This window comes from Cyprinus carpio, chromosome B25, assembly GCF_018340385.1.
Source record: "Cyprinus carpio isolate SPL01 chromosome B25, ASM1834038v1, whole genome shotgun sequence".
Taxonomy (NCBI): Eukaryota; Metazoa; Chordata; class Actinopteri; order Cypriniformes; family Cyprinidae; genus Cyprinus; species Cyprinus carpio.
Window position 1 is genome coordinate 23,406,963 of NC_056621.1, and position 21,905 is coordinate 23,428,867.

The 21,905-nt window shown below is 42.8% G+C and overlaps 1 protein-coding gene across 4 annotated transcripts in view; it reads left to right on the forward strand.

Annotated features, from left to right (window-relative positions):
• Positions 1-7,879, forward strand: part of pamr1b (peptidase domain containing associated with muscle regeneration 1b) — a 169,191-nt gene extending 161,312 nt beyond the window's left edge. For all 4 annotated transcript variants that reach the window (XM_042753304.1, XM_042753305.1, XM_042753306.1 and 1 more), the window contains 4 exons: positions 4,397-4,463; positions 4,700-4,932; positions 5,438-5,781; positions 6,933-7,879. In XM_042753304.1, the coding sequence (XP_042609238.1) occupies positions 4,397-4,463; positions 4,700-4,932; positions 5,438-5,781; positions 6,933-7,487 (1,199 nt within the window). In that variant the 3' untranslated portion in view covers positions 7,488-7,879. The remainder of the gene's footprint in view (positions 1-4,396; positions 4,464-4,699; positions 4,933-5,437; positions 5,782-6,932) is intronic.
• Positions 7,880-21,905: the final 14,026 nt, after the last annotated feature.

A 21,905-nucleotide genomic window follows, 5' to 3' on the forward strand; every position in this document is an offset into this window, starting at 1 on the left:
AATCAGTCCAATGGATGGACGAGACGTCATGGGTGGGGTGAGGTAATGACCAGGAAGCATAAAAGCACGTGCGGTAGAACCGGCATCAGCTTCTAGGAAAGAAGCAAGCGCTCAGTATGAAAGTATGGCCCTGAGACGCAGCGTCTCATTCCCTTCGGGGAACCAAGTTACATGCGTAACCTGGAGATGTTCCCCTTCAGGAATTCGAGCTGCATTGCAACGCTATGGGAACAAGATCGCCCACGCTGCCAGGCTTACAAATCCCTGCCTAGTGTGGAAGAGCTCAGCTAAAGCAAGAGAACGGAACCAGGAGGGTCGCAGAAAGCAGGTAGGCACCTGACAAAGTAGGTGGGGACATCCTGCCCAAAGGCAACTTCAGAAGGAGTGAGTCTTGACCCCCAACAAAAAGGGGAGATCAGAGGACTCAAGGTTATGGAATAGCATCCTGATCCACTGCTTAGCATAAGCTTCTCTGGCCGGAGGCCTCAGCCTCAGCGCACCGTGGAGGAAATGTAAAACCAGGGGGTGTCTGCTCACTGACTGGTCACCAATAGAGCCGTGGTAGGCCACAGTGGCCGCCACATAAACCTTAACGTTTGAGTTGGTCAACCCTGCAGAGAGATGGGCCTGCAGGAACTCCAGCACTGTACCAACTGGGCAGTTAACTGGTTTGAGCTGGCAGTCTCCGCACCAGGAAGTGAAAAGTTTCCACTTCAAAGCATACAGTTTCCTCATTGAGGGAGCTCTGGATTGGAGGATGGTCTCAACAACCTCAGTTGAGATCCACACCCATAACTTCCACAACTTCGGGCACGTCTGTACCATGGCATCCAGCCCCAGTAAAGCTGGATGAATCAGAGAAAACCAGAGGAGACAGTGCAATGTCTCTCGAGTCCCGAACAGGTCCACCTGAGCCTGGCCAAAAGATCTCCATATCTGCTTCATCACATCAGGGTGAAGTCTTCATTCCCCGGGCCTCAGCCCTTGCCTCAACAGGATGTCTGCTCCCATATTGAGATTCCCAGGAATGTGAACTGCTTTCAGTGAGAGGAGTTTGCCCTGGAACTACACAAGTATCTGGTGCACCAGCCTGTAGAGGGGGCGGGAACGCAGACCTCCTTGGTGGTTGATATAAGAGACCACCGCTCACCGAGAAGCCTTCAGTCTGGGAGCTCCACTCTGCCTCTAGACTCTGCGGAGTAAGAGAAGTGACACCCCCAGAATGAGGAGCTGGAACACAGTTGACAACACAAACAATATCAATCTCCTCAGAGAAAAATAGCTGCAGCAGTGAGCTCTCACTCAGAGGGGCAAGAAACTGCAGCGCGGGCTTCCAAGCCTCGAGAATGAGCTCTAGATTTAGGGAACATGGGTGGAGATAGAAAGAGGCACCTCCAACCCGCCCGCCAGATCATGTTCAATCCCAGTGATCCCTGCGATCTCAGTCGCCACCATGCCTCAGCAGCAGTGGGACCGGAATCGCAAGATCACAGGCACAGACACAGTCCTCGGAGCGTGCACGGTGAGAGCGGAGCGCTTAACAGCGGGGAACACAATCAGACCCCCAAGAACCGACTGCGGGAGCTCCGCTCACTATTAATGCTGCTCATTATAATATTAGGCATGATATGCTTGTGTAACTAATGCTTGTGCAGCTGGCGAGCTCATTGATGCCCTCCATGTCAGTCTCCTTTGAGAAAGACAGGCGGAGCAGGGAGCTGGGTGGAAGGACCATAGCACGGGCTTCCAAAACCCCAAGAGTGGGCGCCAGATCTTGTGGTTAAGGAAGAAGATAGGGACTTGCCCATCTACATTCCCTCCACTGGATCAATATGCAAAACCCACGAGCACAGCTGCCCCTCCTGGCACCGCGAGAAACGCTAGTGAAGGGTCCCTCCTCAAAGAGAGCCCTCTGAGAGCGAAGCAAGGCAGTAACAAAATGCTTGCAATATGGGCAGTTAGCTCCCTCGAGAGCTGACTCTGCGTGCTTTGCTCCCAAGCAGAGAACACACAAACTGTGTGTGTGTCCTCACCCAAAATATAGCACGGGCAGGGAAGAACAGACAGCCTAAACGCTGCCTGCTTGCCCAAATGCTTCTTTTGACTGAAGCTTTGACTTAATGGAGCTTATAAGTGGACAAACAACACTAAATAAGACTCACAAACAGATAGCGACTGACACACACACAGAGCGCTTGCTGACTGACAGAAAGCTGATGCTGGTTCCACCTCACATGCTTTTAAGCTTCCTGGTCATTACATCACCGTGACGTCTCGCCTATCCATTGGACTGATTACACATGTGATTCAGAGCGTGGTCACATCAAAGGCATTCCTGTAGCGTTTCAACACAGCTCGAGTTCCTGAAGGGAACCAGAATTTCCAACTAAAAGAGCTGACATGGATGAGGAATATTTTTTCAAAGATGCCTTACCATATTTTTGAATGTGGGTGACATAATTCTCTTTAGGATGGCCTCAAATCCCTATGCAAACATTATGCAGAGACAGTGTTAATAGATGGTACATGTCATGACCATAGGAACATTAAAATCACAACTTTCTTTGCAAGTCCAGCTTATCTGGAGTCGATTCAGCAAAGCACAGGTAAATCTGTTCGCTTTGCAAGAGTCCTCCCATTGCCGTCTATGGTACTCCCTGACTGAAGCTCTGTTCTGCACCAATGGTTTGGCACATAGCTGGCCCAAGGGACTGTGCAAGTATGTGTTCCCCCAAGTGAGCCTGATTGCGCAAATGTTGTTCAAGGGTCAGGGAGGAAGGAGAACAGGTCCTGCTGGTCGCACCCTACTGGCCCACAAACACTTGCTTCTCAGAGCTCATGCTCCCCTCGACGGCCCCTCCCTGGTAAATTGCCCTCCTTCACTTTATTTTTGCTAACTAGTGTTCTTCCTGAGGAGAAGATCCACAGAGATTTGTCACTGGGTCAGTGCTTTCCTTCCTAGAGGAAAGGTTGGACAGACAGATGTCCCCCTCCACATTGAAAATGTATGTCAGGACTATAGTGGTGTATCATGACACTGTGGAAGGTAGGTCTCTAGGAAAGCACAACCAGATTGTTAGGTTCCTCAAAGGCATGAGGAGGCTAAATCCCTTTAGGCTGTGCCTTATTCCTCTCCTTGGTCTTACAGGGTCTGCAGAGAGCTCCCTTTGAGCCCTTAGAGTCAGTTGAGCTTAGTGCCTTCTCTTTGAAGACGGCCGTCCTGACCGTGCTTACCTCCATCAAGAGGCTTAGGGAGCTGCAATGTACCCAAAGTTTCCACTACCCCTTTCGGGGACCAGGTGCTGAACCTGCAAGCACTGCAAGCACACCACAATGATGCACAGTTTTCCAATCCACGTGTGTTTCCTATTTCTGGTGTACCTGGGATAACAACTGACTGTTTTCAGTACTCATCAGTAGCAGAATCAGTGGCAGAGGAATTCTGCTACCAGGCCCATTATTTGTGGTATACCTCTTATCAGATGGGCCTGTCTAATTGGACTAAGGGCTCCATGTGTGGTGATTTCTACATGGTAATCTCAAATGCTGTATTTTTTTTTTTAATTTTTTTACTGTAAAGGTGCTCTGTCAGTAACCACATATATTTCCTGGGCAGAACCTTACTTGCCACCAGTCTCTGTGGATATGATCCTCTCCTATCTCTTTGTTAGAGCCCATGACCTCTTCCATGTGTAGTGCTTCCCACTAGGTAAGCCCACCTGATGTATTCTTCACATACTGTCCTCTTCTCTGGGTAGTGTTTTTTCCATAGTGTTTTTTCCCTGTATGGAAAAAGAGCACTTTCCCCAGTGTAAACTAAAGATTTGCATGGCTGTAAATGTATTTTTTATTTATTATTATGGACATTGAGAGGGTTACGATGTGGTAATTGCTACCAGGTCCACAGTATCTTGCCAGCATCTGCAATGGCAAACTTTGTAACAGTTCAGCTGGTTGTGGTATTTTGCTTATTGAAACTAAGCAGAGTTGGATTGGAAACTGTCTAAGGAAACATCTCAGTTACTATTGTAATCTCCGTTACCTGATGGAGGGAACAAGATGCTCAATGTAGTGACAGTAGGGGTTGCACTTGAGAGCCCTAAACACCTCTGATGCTTTCAAAAAAGGCCAATGAGAACTGGTTAGAGGAATTTGCATGCTAGCCACTCCCTATTCATATGGGTATAAAATGAGCTGGCATGCTCCACTCTTTCAGGTGCTACAGAGCTGTAACTGCTGGTAAAAAAAAAAACCAACACATTTATACAGAATACTTAAATCAGCAATATAAATCTGACCATCTATTTTCATAAATATTGTACTGACATAAACATTTTAAACATAGATTCTAAAATAAATTCAAAACTAAGATGAATGTTTGCATTTTTATTTATAGCCTGTCGAGAGCCCAAAGTATCTGTGCTGGTCAAACAGAGAGTTCTACATCCCCATATCCCATCCAGGTATAGCCAGTTGTACTATGTCAATCCTGATGGCAGAGTGTTACAATAACATGTATGTAAAGTTGAACTGTTTAATTCATTACTGTGACCATAATTCTCCCATTCATTCCAAAGCAGAATTTTCAAGTAAATATGTGAAATGTAAACTGTGTTTCATTAATTAGGCATGTTTGTCTAATATGATGTCCTTGTTTTGTCTCTCTTGTGTGTGTGTGTGTGTGTGTGTGTGCTTTCAGGAAAACACCTGTGCATAAGTTTTATTCTTCCTCTGGAGTGACCAATTTCTTAAGGGAAGTGCAGCCCACCCAGGCCCCTTTCACCATGCCCCCGCTCCCACAGGGGTTTCATCATGTCTACACACACATTGAGTATGAGTGTATGTCACCTTACTACCAGCACTTTGGAAGTGCACGCAGAACCTGTCTGAAGATGGGAAAGTGGAGTGGACGTCATGTCTCTTGTTCACCTGGTGAGGGCATGACAGACAAGACAAACAACAATGGGGGAGGTGTAGAGGTCTTTATTAAAGAGATCAATTTCATCATTTAAATTTCATCTTTTAATTAGGTTTTCATGTGATGGAAAATCATGGAGGTTTGTAAGAAAATGAGCAAAGTTTTCATTGTAACATTACATGTCTTTCAGTGTAAATGCCAACACAGTCACACATTTATGTGAATATGCCAATTGTTTGTGATCTGACAGTATTTTAGGGCGAGCCTCTGTAAGTGGGCCTCATGCTCTTGTTAAATGCAAGAGTTACAGAAGTATCACATACATACACATTTATCAGAGCATCAGCACAAGCAAATGCTTGAGGAAGTAATGAAACCAAATAGAACTCTATATATGATCTACAACAATCAAAGCCCTCTAAGTGCACTTGTATTGTCATACTCGATAATCTGTAAAATATTCATTGCTTTTGTTTCTTCTCTTCATTTTTGTTCTCTCTCTCATCCTATTTATGCCAGTGTGTGGGAAGCTGACAAACTTTGACCCTCAGAACCCTTCTGAGACTAACTGGCCCTGGCTGGCTGCCATCTACCGTTTGCCTGTTGCAAGCAAACTAGGGAAGTTAAGTGTGGCCAAGACAATGGGAGCAAACACTGAACTGATGGAAGAAGAGAGTGACATGGATGGTTGGCAGCTTGTTTGCAGTGGAGCCCTGGTGAACCAGCGAAGTGTGATTGTAGCTGCCCACTGTGTCACAGAGCTGGGAAAATTATATCCACTTGACACGGCCAAAATCAGGGTAGTGCTTGGCAAACAGTATCGCAGTGATCTGAGAGTGACCAAGGGACTGCAGCGATTACGGGTCAGTTTGAAAGAATACAAATAGTCAGAAGTTTGGACACTCCTACACATTCTTTATTATAACTGTTTTGCACATTTAAAACTTTCATTATTAAAATAGTTATTAAAGTTAAATTTAAATAATTTTTAAAAATGACCTTCACTTAAAACTATGACAAAACAAATGAAAACACAAGTGGGCAAGCACACATGAAAGTCTGCTTATCATAAGCAACTTTGTTTGTTGTTGAAAAAAAATTAAAATTAAATTATTATTTTTTTAGTCATGTTTTCCATTAAAAAATGTCTAAATACCCTTTAAAAAACATTACATTTATTTAAGAAGCATAACACATTAAGACAGTATTTTTTCTTAGTGCCGGCCAGATTTGTCCCCCTCTTGTTTTTGACTTGTTTATACTTAAAACGTGGAAAAAGTGTAGTACCTGAGCAGTTGAACTCAACGCCACCTACTGGTCAAACCACAGAATAATATATTTTCTTTAGATATTTTAACATCTGAATAGTTTGGCCTAAAAGCACAATGAGACCAGTGTTTTTAGATTTGTTGGGACACACCCTGTTGAGTACTGAGAATGATCCTCAGTGTTCCCTTATAAGATAATTTAAATTTGTCATAAAATGCTGAATTTTATACTGTAAAAATTGGGGCCAGCACCATATTTCCATAATTTTCAAAACAAAAATTATTAGAAGATATGCCTACATTAACTGTTCTTGTGTAATAGATCAAAAGGAGTGTTTATCTTTGCAATGTTTTGGGGTACTGACATAAAACATTGTATGTGTCACTGTAACCATCTTCTGAGAATACCAAAACATTGCTTTTTCACCAAATCAATGTTACTATTCTTTTTCTGCGGCACTGGTGTGCTTGGCCATTTAATTGCTGCTTCCGTCATGATTTACTCCCCTGCATGTCATTCCAAAACAAACTTTTTTTTTGTAAAACCCAAGAGGTGATTGTTTAATGAATATCTGTATATGAATATCTATTCAACTTGTATGTGAATTATTTATTTACATGTACATGTATTACATTTATTTACATTTAATAATGTTTGCCCAAGTTTTGACGACTACAGCATATTTATTCATTTTGTTTTTTGTATATCCTGCTATTCATTCTACATCTCATCTCTGATTTGTCAGGTATCCTCCATCACTCTGCATCCAAACTATGATCCCCTGGTGCTGGATTCAGATGTGGCCATATTGAAGCTCTTGGACAAGGCTCGTATTGGAGAACATGTGCTACCGATCTGCCTACCAGATGCTCATGATAGAGTAGAAGACTCCAGACAAAGAATGGTGACAGGCTGGTCCCTCTTACCTGACCAGAAGGCTGGAGATGCTGAGAAAGCACGTGTGGGCCGAGTGATTCTGGGGGATGTTGTTCAGTGTGAGCAGCAATATGCCAGTTATGGTGTTCCTATCAGTGTGTCTGAAAACATGCTGTGTGGGCAACAGGGTTCTGGCGCGGAACAGTCAAACATTTGCCCTGCTGACACTGGAGGGATTCTTATTTTGCCTCCAGTCTCCACAGACTCCCGTCTGACACCTCCACATGGACAGGGCTCACAGGAGTGGAAACTTTTAGGGTTGGTCAGTTTTGGATATGATTCTTTAAACTGCAACCCAGAGCTTTACACCGTGTACACTCATGTTGCTAATTTTGTCAGCTTTATAGAGGAAAATATGACATAGGCTGACATACAATATTACATCTTATCTATGTTTCATTTATATCATTTCATTAATTTTCTTCTATCCATCATAATACTGCATTAATGTATAGGCTTAAATACACTGGACTATGAAGTGCACATATATAAGACATGGACTTAATTTAAACCTTATTGTAACCATTATAAGGGAAATAGTCCTAAAAAAACATAGTCCTAAAACAATATTTCAAGGTTTTAGGAAAATTCCTAAAACACCAACACTGAGCCACTTCTTACATTCATGTTGGCCCTCAGTCTCTCAGGTGATATTTGCTTTGACTATAAATCTTATAAATGTACATAAATTGTAATGTTGCATTTACCATTGTAAACGCTATTGAAAGATGTATAAAAGATGTATATATTTACAAATATTTTTCAGTACTTTCTTATTGGGGGAACCCAGCTAAGAATCATAACATCATAGATCATAGATATGGACTGCAGTGACAAAATGAAAACTAATCAAATACTACAACATTTAGTGTGTAAAAACACATATCTTCCATTTTCATTTTCATCAAACTTTTCACAGTGTTTGATATTCATTAATTGGTTTGAGTCAGGTTTCATTCAAGCAGAGTACATAAAAAACCATGCGATAATTTAATTTACAAAAACTGCTTTGGGTGCGAGTGATCTACTGTTTAGGAGCCCAAACTTTAAAAATTATTTTTGTTCATTTATTTAGCATTTTTCCAGTTGAATCACGATCAGATTTTTTCTAGATCCTGCATCAAATGTATATTTTGACCTCACTATTCGGGGGTACAGACATAGTCTTTATAGATTGGACAATGCAAGTACTTCTATCATTTAAGTGGGTAGAACAAAAGCCATCATAGCAGTTATTTGAGAATTGGCTTATTAGTCATATGGAGTGTAGCATCTTGGAGATGTTGTCCGACAGGCAGTGATGGACCGATGAAGCCTCATGAAGCTTTTCAGCCAAGTGGTTCACAAAAGGGTTAATTTCTGGAGGCTTAGTTTGCTCACAATACCACCTGGTGACCAAAGAGTGGAAACAAGCAGATATATTACAGTCCAGAGCTCAGAAAGTAAAATCCTGCCATGTTTATTCCACCCATGAACTCAGCAGCCGATTTCACCAGAGGAGGAACCAAGTCATTCCTTTCAAGTAACAAGCAAGTCTCGAGTCAAATCCCAAGTCCTCTAAGAGTTAAAGTTAATGAGATAAGTAAGTGACTAATTAAATGATGATTGTGCATTAGGGATGAACACCTGCTGTTATTGAGAATTACAGAGGATCATATGTTGATGTTTTATTGGTTAAAATTATGCCACTGTCATGGAGAGCAGTGTTTGCTTTAGTTGGGCTCTTGGCCCTTTTAATAATTCAGCTATTACAGAACTGCAAAAAAAAACTTAATTAAACAAATGTCACCATAACGCATAAATATTGGAAAACCTAAGAACTACATTGCTCAGGATTTTAGACATGAACACTTATCATACGATCCTCAACAGTGGTGATAATAATTATTCATGATGCAGTGCATGATGGGAGTTTTTCTATGGTGTTACCCAGCATGCATTGCAGCATGAAGCATTTTGTTGATTGTCACCATTGTTCAGATTCATATGCTGGTTCTTGATGTCTGTGTGTGTCTAAATAGCAAATTTTTTTTATATGCATTACATAGATTTGAAATTCATTCAATATAATTATTAGAGCAACACTTTCATTGCATGTTCTAGTTTCACTGGGTTGATTATTCAAAACCTGAGGATATAAATGAAAAAAAAAAGTTATTTTGGATACAAACAGATCAGCACTTGATGATTATCTCATCATAAGAAAACAGCTAACAGCTGTTCATTGCACAGCACTGATCTTACTGCTATATAACAGCATTTCTACAGAGAGAGAGAGATCTAACACAAAAAGTCAAGGTTCAAGAGTCCAACTAAAGCAAACACTGATCCTCATGATGGTGACATCATTTTAATCAATAAAACATCTGATCCTCTGTAATTCTCAATAACAGGTGTGCATCACTAATGCACAATCATCATTTAATTAGTCTCCAAATTATCTCATTAACTTGAACTCTTTGAGGATTTGAGATGTGACTCGAGAGAAATTACTTGGTTCCTCCTCTGGTGAAATCAGCTGTCTGAGCTCATGGGTGGAATAAACATATGGCAGGACTTTTACTTTCTGACCCCTAGACTTTATACCTCTGTCTGTAATATATATGATTGTTTTACACTCTTTGGTCACCAGGTGGTATTGTGAGCAAATGAAGCCTCCAGAAATTAACCCTTTTGTGAACCACTTGGCTGAAAAGCTGAAAAGCTTCTTGAGGCTTCATCTGTCCATCACTACTGACAGGAGTTCCGCTTCAACTCTGCTGGGGTGCAGGCCATCAGCACGAAAAAGCCTAGGACACTCCCAGAAAAGATTCCAATTATAAACAAAGAGTAGTTTCTGTTCTTTACACCATGACAATAACCATTTGTTTAAAGAAAACAGTCTACTCAACCTTCCGCGTCCTCGTCGATATGTGGGAAGCGGTCCTGACACAATGATCGTCATTGCGGGAGATGTGCTGCATACCGTCTCAATCAGGCTTCTGAAGTCCCTCTTTAGAGTCTCTGTATGCCGCAGCTTGATGTCGTTAACCCCCATGTGTAGAACAACCACTTTGGGGCTCTCGCCGTCCTTCAGGATCGCGGGCATCTGCGCAGAAACATTGAGAACACAAGCACCAGGGAAACAGTGAGTGTGCACTTTACCTTTAGCAAGGGTAGCATGGACTTGCCAATGATGATCACAGCATCACATTCCTACTCGCGAAGGGGAGCTAAGTGATTCTGGGTGGAGAGCTTGAAGACGGTGGAGAGGTCCTTGCTGGGGGCTTGGCTCACGTCTTCCGCTGCTGGTGCACCCAGGGTCTGTGGTGTCCTAGCGTTGAAGTAAAGGAGGTGAAGATTGCGTCCTGGGTGCACAGATCATGAGCAAAGAAACACACGGTGTAGAGATGGTGGGAGTGTTAGCAGCAAGCTGTATACTTACCCGGGACTTCCAGCGTGGCTCTCTGCTCTTTCAGCAGGGCCTGTTTCTCCACCAGGTCGCGGATCTGCTTCTCTACAGCCTCCAGCTCAAGCTGCACCAAGTTCAGCTTGAACGTGTCCTCACCTGCACTCAAAGGTAGACACAAATCCACCATTTAAAGCAAATAACGGTGAGTAAAAGAATGGAGATTAAGCAATGTAAGCAGGATAAGCGGCAACCACGTTAGCGGTGCTAACAGGATAATAATAATAATAATAATAATTCCTTACATTTATATAGCGCTTTTCTGGGCACTATAGTGCTTTACATAGAAGGGGGTAATCTCCTCAACCACCACCAGTGTGCAGCATCCACCTGCATGATGCGACGGCAGCCATATTGCACCTGAACGTCCATCACATACCAGCTAATTGGTGAAGAGGAGACAGAGTGATGAAGCCAATCAGCAGATATGGGTATGGTTAGGAGGCCATGATGGTCAGAGGCTAATGGGTGAATTTGGCCAAGATGCCGGGTTACACCCCTAATCTTTGTCGAAGGATATCCTGGGATTTTTAATGACCACAGAGAGTCAGGATCTCGGTTTAACGTCTCATACGAAAAATGGAAGATATAAGATGGGATGTAAGCTACTGTAGTAGGGGACTCTGCAAATTAAAATAAAACTAGTGATAACAAGGTGCTCTGATTGTTTTTGTTGTAGAATACAGTGGGGGATATATTCACACGTTAAAGAAATGAAAATGATGGAATGAAGACATAAAGTAACAGGTCTGGCCAGGTCTTGATTAGAGTATCCTGGCACAATAGGATGTATTCCAGAGGGGTAAGTAGTTTGCCAAAGCTGAGGTTAAAGGGATAGTTCACCCAAAAATGAGCATTCTGTCATCATTTACTCACCCTCATGTCGTTCCAAACCTGTATTAGTTGCTTTTTATGTTGAACATAAAAGAAGATATTTTGAAGATTGCTGGTAATCAAACAGTTGGTGGTTGCCTTAACTTCCATAGTAGGGAAAAAAACTATAGAAGTCAATGGCAACCACCAACTGTTTGTCAGAATTTCTAGAAACTCATAATTCTTGTACAGTTCTAAGATCTGAAGAGACTCATGTGAAATCATACAGAAGAGAAGTTAAGTCAAGTCAAGTCAAGTCTGCTTTATTGTCAATTCTTCCACGTACAGTACATACATACAGAGAATTATTACTCTCAGACCCATGGTGCATAAAGATAACACTAACAGTAGAGCCTAAAAATCCAGATAGATACAGATCAAATATAAAATATAACTATACAAAGAAGCACATGTTAAAAAAAATAATAAAAATAAAGTTAAATAAAGCAGCGCAAGGCACATGGCAGATAGAGTGCAAACCAGTGAAGTGAACAAACAGTGCAGGAAAAGTGGCTGGGGGTTCATAGTTCAGTGTGCCTGGGGAAGAAGAGGAAGGAGGGAGGGAGGGGGGGGGGGGTTCAGGAGCGAGTTCAGCTTCCTGACAGCCTGATGAATGAAGCTGTCCTTCAGTCTGCTGGTCCTGGCCTGGACAACTCCGCAGTCTCCTCCCTGATGGAGGCAGACTGAAGAAGCTGTATGATGGGTGAGTGGTGTCACCTGCAACGCAGAGGGGTTTGCGAGTGAGACGGGTTCCGAAAATGTCCTGGAAGAATAAGTTTGTGACGAAACCTTTTACACTGCTTAAATATTGTTTTCTTATACTGCATGTGATAATTCATACTCAGAAAGTAGAACTGAAATGACATTCATTACAACATGATTAGTTAAAACATTTCAAAAATGCACCTGCAGACTGTTTTTCCAGTCATGTATTTCGTCATTGAAGATACTGAGTAAAAAGCTTGTCTAGTTTTGTCTCGTCTGGCGTGTCTTGTCACACCCCTATAGCTGTTGTCTGTAGCATTTCAGCAAGAGAAGATCATTTATTACTATAATATCAGATATATATAGGTTATGAGAAGCATTATGTTTTTAACTGTAGGATCCAGAGTCTCACCTTGTTAACAAATTCAGATGTAAAGATTTACAAGACATAAGTACTGCTGCTGCTCCGACAAGCCATTAGAGTCATGTTTACTATCTTTTTTAGTTTGTTTTATTTATAAGTTTGACAAGGCAGGATATTGAAGCACAATAAAAGAATGGTTAATTCTCATTTTAGCAGCACAACCTGAAAAAGTGTCAAACATAATACATAATCAGATATTAAATGTAGGTAATTCATAGGTTAATGCAAATGGAATTTAAAAAGAATAGTTAAATTTCCTATTAGCAGCACAACCTAAAATGTGTCAAATCCTCAGACATGTTAATTTCCTTTTATGGGCATGAGCTAAAACTGGCTGCATCTACCCGGCCCAACTATACAGCACCTACGTTAGCACCTGGTTCTAATCACCCACAATTCTCTTTTTCTGAAATTCAAACTGAAGATGTCTTGAGAGAGCTACAAAACCTCAACCCACACAAATCAGCTGGACTTGACAATTTGGACCCCTTCTTTTTGAAAATATCAGCTGCAATTATTGCTTCACCCATTACCAGCCTATTCAATCTCTCATGTGTTTCATCAGAGATACCTAAAGACTGGAAAGTTGCTGCAGTTGTTCCCATATTCAAAGGGGGGGACCCTATAGACCCAAACTGTTATCGACCCATCTCCTTTGAAAGTCAAGTCAACAAACAGATAATAGGTCATCTTGAGTCACATCATTTCCTCTCTGATATGCAATCTGGCTTCAGAGCTGGTCATGGGTGTACCTCAGCAACACTAAAGGTCCTAAATGATGTTATAACAGCTCTAGACCAAAAACAACATTGTGCTGCTGTTTTTATTGACTTGGCCAACGCTTTTGATTCTGTCAATCACAGGATTCTTATTGGGAAACTTAAGGCCCTGGGTTTCTCAAACACGTGCCTTTCTTGGTTTTCTAATTATTTCACTGATAGATTTCAGTGTGTTAAGTCTGAGGGTCTGCTGTCTGAGCCTCTGGTTGTATCTATGGGGGTGCCCCAGGGCTCGATTCTTGGTCCGATGTTATTCTCTGTTTACATCAGTGATGTTGCTTGTGCTGCGGGCAACTCTCTTATTCATCTCTATGCAGACGACACCGTTCTGTACACTTCAGGCTCAACATTGGAAAACGTGTTAGAAAAACTCCAAAAGAGTTTTGAAGACATTCAGTTAGCCTTCTGTGATCTTCAACTGTCTTTAAACTCTAGTAAAACAAAATGCATGATCTTTAACCGGACACATTCTGTATCTCCGTGCCCAATAAACATCACCACCCTGAATGGGTCTAAGTTGGAATATGTGGAGAAATATAAATACCTAGGGGTCTGGCTAGACCCCTCGCTTTCCTTTCAAACCCACATAAACCATCTCCAGTCAAAGATCAAGTCCAGGATTGGGTTTCTATTTCGAAATAAAGCTTCATTTACTCTTCCTGCAAAACAGGCCCTTGTGAAAACGACCATCATCCCAATGCTTGACTTTGGTGATGTTGTCTACAGAACTGCTTCTAATTCTTTACTCAAAAAATTGGACGTTGTTTACCACAGTGCTATTCGCTTTATTACTAAAGCCCCATACAACACCCACCATTGCACTCTTTACTCACTAGTTGGATGGCCCTAGTTACACAACCGGCGCCTAAATCACTGGTATCATTTAATTTACAAGTCCATATTAGGTAAAACACCATCTTACCTAAGTACTTTAATAACCATATCAGTGCCTGTATTTAACCTGCGTTCGAGTAAATATATCTCTCTAGACCCTACAAAAGCATGCACCTCTTTTGGCCGCTCTTCTTTTAAATTTTCTGCTGCAAATGATTGGAACACTTTACAAAAGTCTCTCAAATTAGAATCTACTGTTTCGAGCACTACTTTTAAAGTTTTACTCTCAAATTTACTGACGGACCACTGTATATGTTGATGCTCTCTGCGAACAAAGTCTTAAGTATTTTTTTGCACATATTCATCTGAATGGTTGTTATTGCACTTATTTGCACTTATCAATTCACCCATGTTGGACTATACTAATATTCTACTGCTATTTTTCTTGTACTTCTATTTTACATTTTTTAAACTATTAAGTTTTTCTAATTTTTATATTTATACATTGTCCAGTACTTTTAACTGAATCTGAATGTCTTCTACATTTATGACTGTGTATTTAAATGTCGGTATGTCATGTGTAACTTCATGTTGTCTTGTACCCTGAGTCTTATCTCGGCCAGGTCGCGGTTGCAAATGAGAACCTGTTCTCAACCGATTAACCTGGTTAAATAAAGTATAAAAAAAATAAAAAAAAAAAACTATTAGCAGCACAACCTAAAATGTGTCAAATCCTCAGACATGTTCCTTGTGCGAGCAAAGTGAAAAGTAGACGTTGGGGGAAATTGTGCAATTGTTGTGATCTTTTCTTCTCTCACTCAGAAAAGGAAGAGAAGCAACATTTGACAGCATTGTTTTTGAACACTCTTACTCACCAGAAAGACCTTTAAGCAGTCCACCACTTTCTGGGCTAGCATACTTAAGAACTAGCACTATGAAAGCTAAATATGAGGAAATAAAAAGCTAAATTAAGATCTCTCTAATATTTCTCCTAGACATGAATGTGGTCAAATGGAGACTTTTGCTTGAGTCTCCTGCTTCTCAAACTTGTCTTCTGAAAAATAACTCTCACAATGGCCTCCTTAAAATTTCACACATTGTGCTCAAATTTTTCCTTTTAGCTAGAAACTCTGATGGTCTAATATCTGTCTTATTAATGCTTTAGAAGAGACCTCAACAACATCAGACACTGTGCTCTGACTTTTCTTCTTAGCTAGTGACACTGGATGCCTCACATTTGTCCCCTTTGAAGCTTTAGAAAAGATCTGAACAACACCATACACTCTGCTCAGATTTTTCTTCTGAACTAAAGACTCTCGGGGTCTCATATCATCTCATTTAAAGCTTTAGAAGAGACCTCAACAACTTTACGAAATGAACACCAAGTCAAGTGCTTAAAAGGCACTAAAGAAAACAAAACATAAATTCAGAGTTTTAGCCTATATTAAGATCAACAACCCATGAATGGAGGACAGCGTGATTGGAGCTGTTTTTGTTGTGTGTTGTGTGTTTCGTAATAATGGAGGCAAATGTAAATGCACAATTTATGTGATTGAAAGAGTATGAAAATCTGACTAAATATGACTAGTGTTACATATCATCTAGGCTGAGAAAGAACACAACACTGCAGATTACAAGTCAAGTCACTTTTATTTATAGCACTTTTTACTGTACAGATTGTGTCTAAGCAGCTTTACAGTATTAAACGGGACAATACAAAACACCCAATTAACACTCAAAGTCAGTTAATCTTTTATTCAGTGACTTCATCATCCAGCTCAGTTCAGCTCAAATAGTACCTGTGCAATCAAGTCGACATTATTGACAGAAATTAATTTTCAAGTCAAGACAAGTCATTATTTATAGAGTGCTTTTTACAATGCAGATTATATCAAAGCAGCTTTACAGTATTAAACAGGGATATAGTGTGTTGAAATAGTGTGCCATTCTCCTCCGGACAGATGAAACCAGCAGTTAAATTCTAGGCTGCAACAAAGTCTCATCTGGTTCCCATCGTCTTGTCCCAATGGCCGTCTAGGTGACGAGGTCTTCGGAGGGGATCTGTCTCTGGGGCTCATCTAGATGTCCTGGTCTCCGCTGACAATCAGGGCTGTCGAGGTCGTCTCTAGGTGCTGATGTACCATCTGGACTGGATTTTGATATTCTAGGTATTATCAAATGGCTAGAGTGTTGAGATTGTAGCAGTCATGAAATACTATAATGCAATAAGAGCTTGCTCAAAAAATGAGGTGCTAAACCATTTAAGGCTTTATAGGTAATTAACAAGATTTTAAAATGTATACGATGTTTAATAGAGAGCCAATGCAGTGTTGAAAGAACTGGCTAATATGGTCATACTCTTGGTTCTATTAAGAACTCTAGCTGCTGCATTTTGGTTCAGCTGGAGTTTGTTTATTAAGCGTGCAGTACAACCACCCAATAAAGCATTACAATAATCTAACCTTGAGGTCATGAACGCATGAATTAATGTTTCTGCATTTGCCATTGACAGCATAGGTCTTAATTTAGATATATTTCTGAGATTTAAGAATTTGGTTTTATAAATGCTAGAAACGTGGCTTTCAAAGTAAAGATTGCTATCAAATAGCACACCTAGGTTCCTAACTGATGATGAAGAATTGACAGATCAGCCATCAAGTAGCAGTGTTCTGAATATTACATGCGGAGGTTTTTGGTCCTTTGATTAACACCTCTGTTCTGTTTTGTTTTGTTTTGTTTGTTGTTGTTTTGTTTTCAGTACTGAATAAATACTTAGGGTTGTGTTTGTTTTCTTCTAAAAGAGATGAAAGTAATAAGATCTAGCAGTTTTTAAGGCTTTTTTTGTTAGAGAAAGTACTTTCCCACCATGCAAAACAAAATACTGTACCTCTAGTTTTGTTTTCCTCCAGCTGCGCTCCATTTTCCAGACTGCGCTCTTTAGGATGCGAGTGTGCTCATTATACCACGGTGTTGGACTGTTTTCCTTAATCTTCCTTAAAGTGCCCCTATTATGCCATTTTTAAGGTTGCCAATATTCTTTTATGAATCTCCTAAAACAGGTTTACATGCATGCAAGGTCAAAAACACATTAGTTTTATCAGAAAATAGATTTAATTTGACCTAATTTCTAAATGATTCGTAAATGACTTTGCGCGAAGCAGTTCAAAGAATCATTGTTTTTCATTATTTTGTTTCTTTGAACCTTGTTTCCTTTTGTTTGTTAGATGGCTTTGTGCTTAGCTGTTCATCCAGAGCCATAGAGAGATTGGCTCTGGATTGATCTACACTGTGCCAACCCCCCATATTATACAGAATGCATTAATGCTTTGTACATACACATTTTTAAATGGTACGATAAAAAAACAATAGGTCTATTTGATTTTCATGCAAATAGTTTCTGAAGATTTTTTCATAAATAGTTTTTTTAAACTTTTCAAAAGTTTCTTGAATAACATATATACAGCGTGACCGTACTGAACATCACTGTATGTGTGCGTCTGACGAGGCCAATGCATTTAAACCATTCATCATATGATGCGCACGTGCACGCACACACACACACACACACACCACTTGCACACAGAGATGTTAGATTGCGCTGTGCAAAAAATAACATTCAGAAGCTCATAAACTTGTTGTCAGCGCTGCCACGTGACTTTTATTAATCGATACTGAATCTCTACATTATATTTCTCAGCAAGGAGGGGGGTAAAATTATGGAATTATATTTGCTTCAAAAAAAATTAACATAACTTTATAAAACTGAACATAACTTTTTCAGAAACTATCAAAAAAACTCTCTAAAAAAAGTCTCACAAATTTAACAGGCTCTTCAAATATGCTTCATTCTTTGTTAATGTTTTTCAAAGATTCGTTTTCGCTAATCGTGGATTCTGAATGCATTGCCACAGATTTCGCTTACGCTTCGCAGTTTTCATTTGTTGTTTTGACACAAACCTCTCGTGGGGGTGGGCTTAACAGAGATCTACTCTGATTGGATAGTGAGCTTTTGATGGACAGGTGCTCTCTGACTTGGAAGTACAGTCGTCCCTCATTGGCGCGCATATTGGAAAGCTCTCGTGGTGATTTGTATATCTACTCTGATTGGATAGTGAGCTTTTGATGGACAGGATATTTGACCTTATTATTATTGTAATTCAGTAAAACAAGCTGACTTTAAGCTGCCTTGAAGGACAAGAGCTCATCTTTACAGACTGAGACGATCGAAGGTCAAATATTATTTACATATTTAGTAATACAAAGCACGACGTATTGGATACAAATCACTGTGAGAGGCTTTTTTTTATTATTATTAATGCAGAGAACAAAAACATACAAAAGTATAAACATACATCACATAATATCAACCACAAAAAAACAAAAATAAAAAATAAAATAAGAACTAAAATAGAAACTAAAATAGAACTAAAAAAAAGAATACCCAAAGCCAATTTAACTGATGAATCACTCAAGAATATAGCTGTATCATCCGCTAATTGACTAATTTTTATTTTAGTGTTACCGATTGTGATACCCTTTAATTGACTATTGTTTATATGTGTGCTAAGGAAATGTGTTGCAATTAGAAACAGGTAAGGTGAAACTGGACATCCTTGCCGAACTTCTCGTTTTAAAAAGAATCTAGGTGAAGTACCATTACTTAATTTGATAGAGCTGTTTCAGTTTATGTAAAGCATTTGGACCATCCTGCAAAAAGCATCGCCAAAGCCAATTTTTCGTAGAGCCTGAAATAAAAATTCATGTTCCAACGTGTCGAAAGCTTTGTTTTAATCTAAAAAGAAAATGAAACCATCACTGTCTATTAAATCTGAATAATCTAACACATCTAGAACTAACCGTATATTATTAGTAAAGTGCCTTTTCTGCATAAATCCTGATTGTGTTTTCACCGTGAGAGCTTTCCAATATGCGCGCCAATGAGTGACGTCTGTACTTCCAAGTCAGAGAGCACCTGTCCATCAAAAGCTCACTATCCAATCAGAGTGGATCACTGTTAAGCCCGCCCCCACGAGAGGTTTGTGTCAAAACACCAAATGAAAAACTGCGAAGCGCAATTCATACAGAATCCACGATTAGCGAAAACGAATCTTTGAAAAAAGAAGAGAGGAATTAATGAATAAAGTCTATTATTTTTGTTTTCTTCGTGTACAAAAAGTATTCTCTTCTCTTCATAGACCAATCTACTTCGAGTGTAAACTAAACGAGCCAATGCACATTGGCATGCAATTATTGCATCCAGCTGCCGCTGATCACAGCGTGAGTATAAGAAGGCAGCAGGTGCAATGCATACCAGCTTTTTGCTTCGAAGCCGAGCGAGGAGTATCGTTCCGCTTACCTTAACTGTCGACGTGAACTGCGAGTTCAGCACGCTCTGGAAAGCTTTCTGTGTTGGCGAGACGGCGTTTCAGCGGCGGTCGTTCCAGCGTCGAGTGGTTTGCACACTTCAGGCTGCACTACCCCCTGTCGTGTTGCAAGCGGCCAGCTCCCCTGTGCGCCTCAGCACCAAAAAAGAGTATTTCCTGAGCGAATTTCCTCTAAAAGAGTTCCACGGGTGCGTCTTTATAAAGACGACGGATCGTCCTTATAAGGATGCCGTTTCACCCGTGCGTTTCTGGATGCGGTCGTTACCTGGCACCGGGTGATGGTCACGATCGCTGCCTCACGTGTCTGGGCGTTAAGCACGCTGAGGTGGCTTTCGTGGACGAGTCATGTTCTCACTGCGGGAAGATGACCGTCTCAGAGCTGCGAGCCAGGCTCTGCTACCTTCAGGGGGGCGGAGTCCCGCTGCCGCTGCCGCGATCTGGGGCTCGTTCTGGCGGCCGACAGACGAGAACCACTTCCGGTAGTAGCACGGGCGGTTTGAGGGGTTACAGTGGTGGCAAACCCCGCAGGGAACCAACCCTCTGGGGACCACCGCTCCTCTTGCACCTCTGATCCAGTGGAGCAACCCACGGAACGCGCTGGGCCCTCTACAGGGAGCGTACCAGTGGTATCCAGTGGGCCTCCCCCCGACCGGATGTCGATCTCAGCATCGGAGGGAGAGCTGTCGGATGAAGATTCGGCTGCGCTGCCGCCCTCAGGGACGGTGGCAAAGCCTGAGTCGGATCCCGAAATGGCAGCTATGCTTTCCCGGGCCGCCGAGATGGTAGGGCTCGAGTGGAATCCTCCACCGCGTCCCGAGCCATCGAGGCTGGATGATTGGTATCTCGGGGTGGCACGTGCTGGTTCTCAGCAGCGCCCCGCCCCAGTGCCTTTCTTCCCGGAAGTGCATGATGAGCTCACAAAGTCGTGGACGGCACCTTTTACTGCCAGAAACCGGCCAGTGGGCTCCTCCTCCCTCACCACCCTTGATGGTGGTGCAGCGAAGGGGTATTCGGGAATCCCGTCAGTGGAGCGGGTGGGGGGGGTAGCGATGCAATTGTGTCCTAAGTCCGCCTCCTCCTGGCGTGGAGACCCGGTGCTTCCTTCCCGGGCCTGTAGGCACTCGTCTGGTCTGACCGGCAGTGCCTATGCGGCTTGCGGGGAAGCTGCTTCCGCCTTACACGCCATGGCGTTTACTGCAGGTGCACCAGGCCAAGGCTCTGAAGGACCTGCAGGAGGGTGGTCACGATCCAGAAGTTCTGAAAGAGCTTCGAACCGCCACTGACCCCGCGCGCTCCGAGCGACGAAGGTCACCGCGAGTTCCCTGGGTCGTGCGATGTCCACGCTTGTGGTCCAGGAGCGCCATCTCTGGCTGTGTCTGGCAGACATGAGGGACACCGACAAGGTCCGGTTCCTCAATGCCCCTGTGTCCCAGACCGGCCTCTTCGGCGACGCGGTTGAGAGCTTTGCCCAGCAGTTCTCGGCTGCCCAGAAGCAGACTGAGGTGATCCGACACATCCTGCCCCGGCGGGCAGCTGCTGCCTCCACCCGTCCGCCGGCCGCAGCACCCCAGCCTGCTCGTCGCCGAGGGCGGGCCCCCGCGTCCGCCCCCGCTCCCGCGCCGCAGCCGCAGCAGCCTCCAGCAAAGCAGCGTATTGGAGCCGGGCGTGGGAGAGGGGCCCCGCCTGTCCAGGCCCCCGCCAAACCTGGTGGTAAACGCAAGAGCAAGCGGCCCTGAGACAGGCGACCCAGAGATGGAGGGATCTGCTCTTCGGGAGATGGTGAACGCACCACTCCCTCTCCCGGAGGAGGGCCGGGTGGAGAATCTTTTGTTTCATTTTTTTCCCGCCGTTGGCCTCACGGCCGACGGTACCCCAAATTCTCGACGAAAGAGCATTTTTCCCTCATCTCTGGGTCCCAGGAGGGCACGGAGAGTTTGCGGACGGCCAAACACCGGACCCCACTCATCCTCCTCCTTCGCCAGATGGCAGTAGCGGGCGGTTCGAGAGCGTCAACAAAGGCCCTACTCACGCCCACCCTCTGCCACCCCCGTGGAACCAGGTGAGCCCTGCACCCCACACTCGCACCACACTCAGGCCTGCTCACAAGCCGCCCGAGATGGGTCCCTGTGTTCCACCTCGCTGCCCCACTGCGGGTACGGCTGTGGTTCCGCTGGTCCCGCTTGTACGGTTTCTAAGCGCCTGGTCAGCGCTACCCAGCCCGTCTCGCTGGCTCCTGCGGACCATCAGCCTCGGCTATGCGATTCAGCTCGCCCGGCGTCCCCCCCCAAGTTCAGCGGTATCCGCTTCACTACAGTGAAAGCGTCCGATGCCCCTG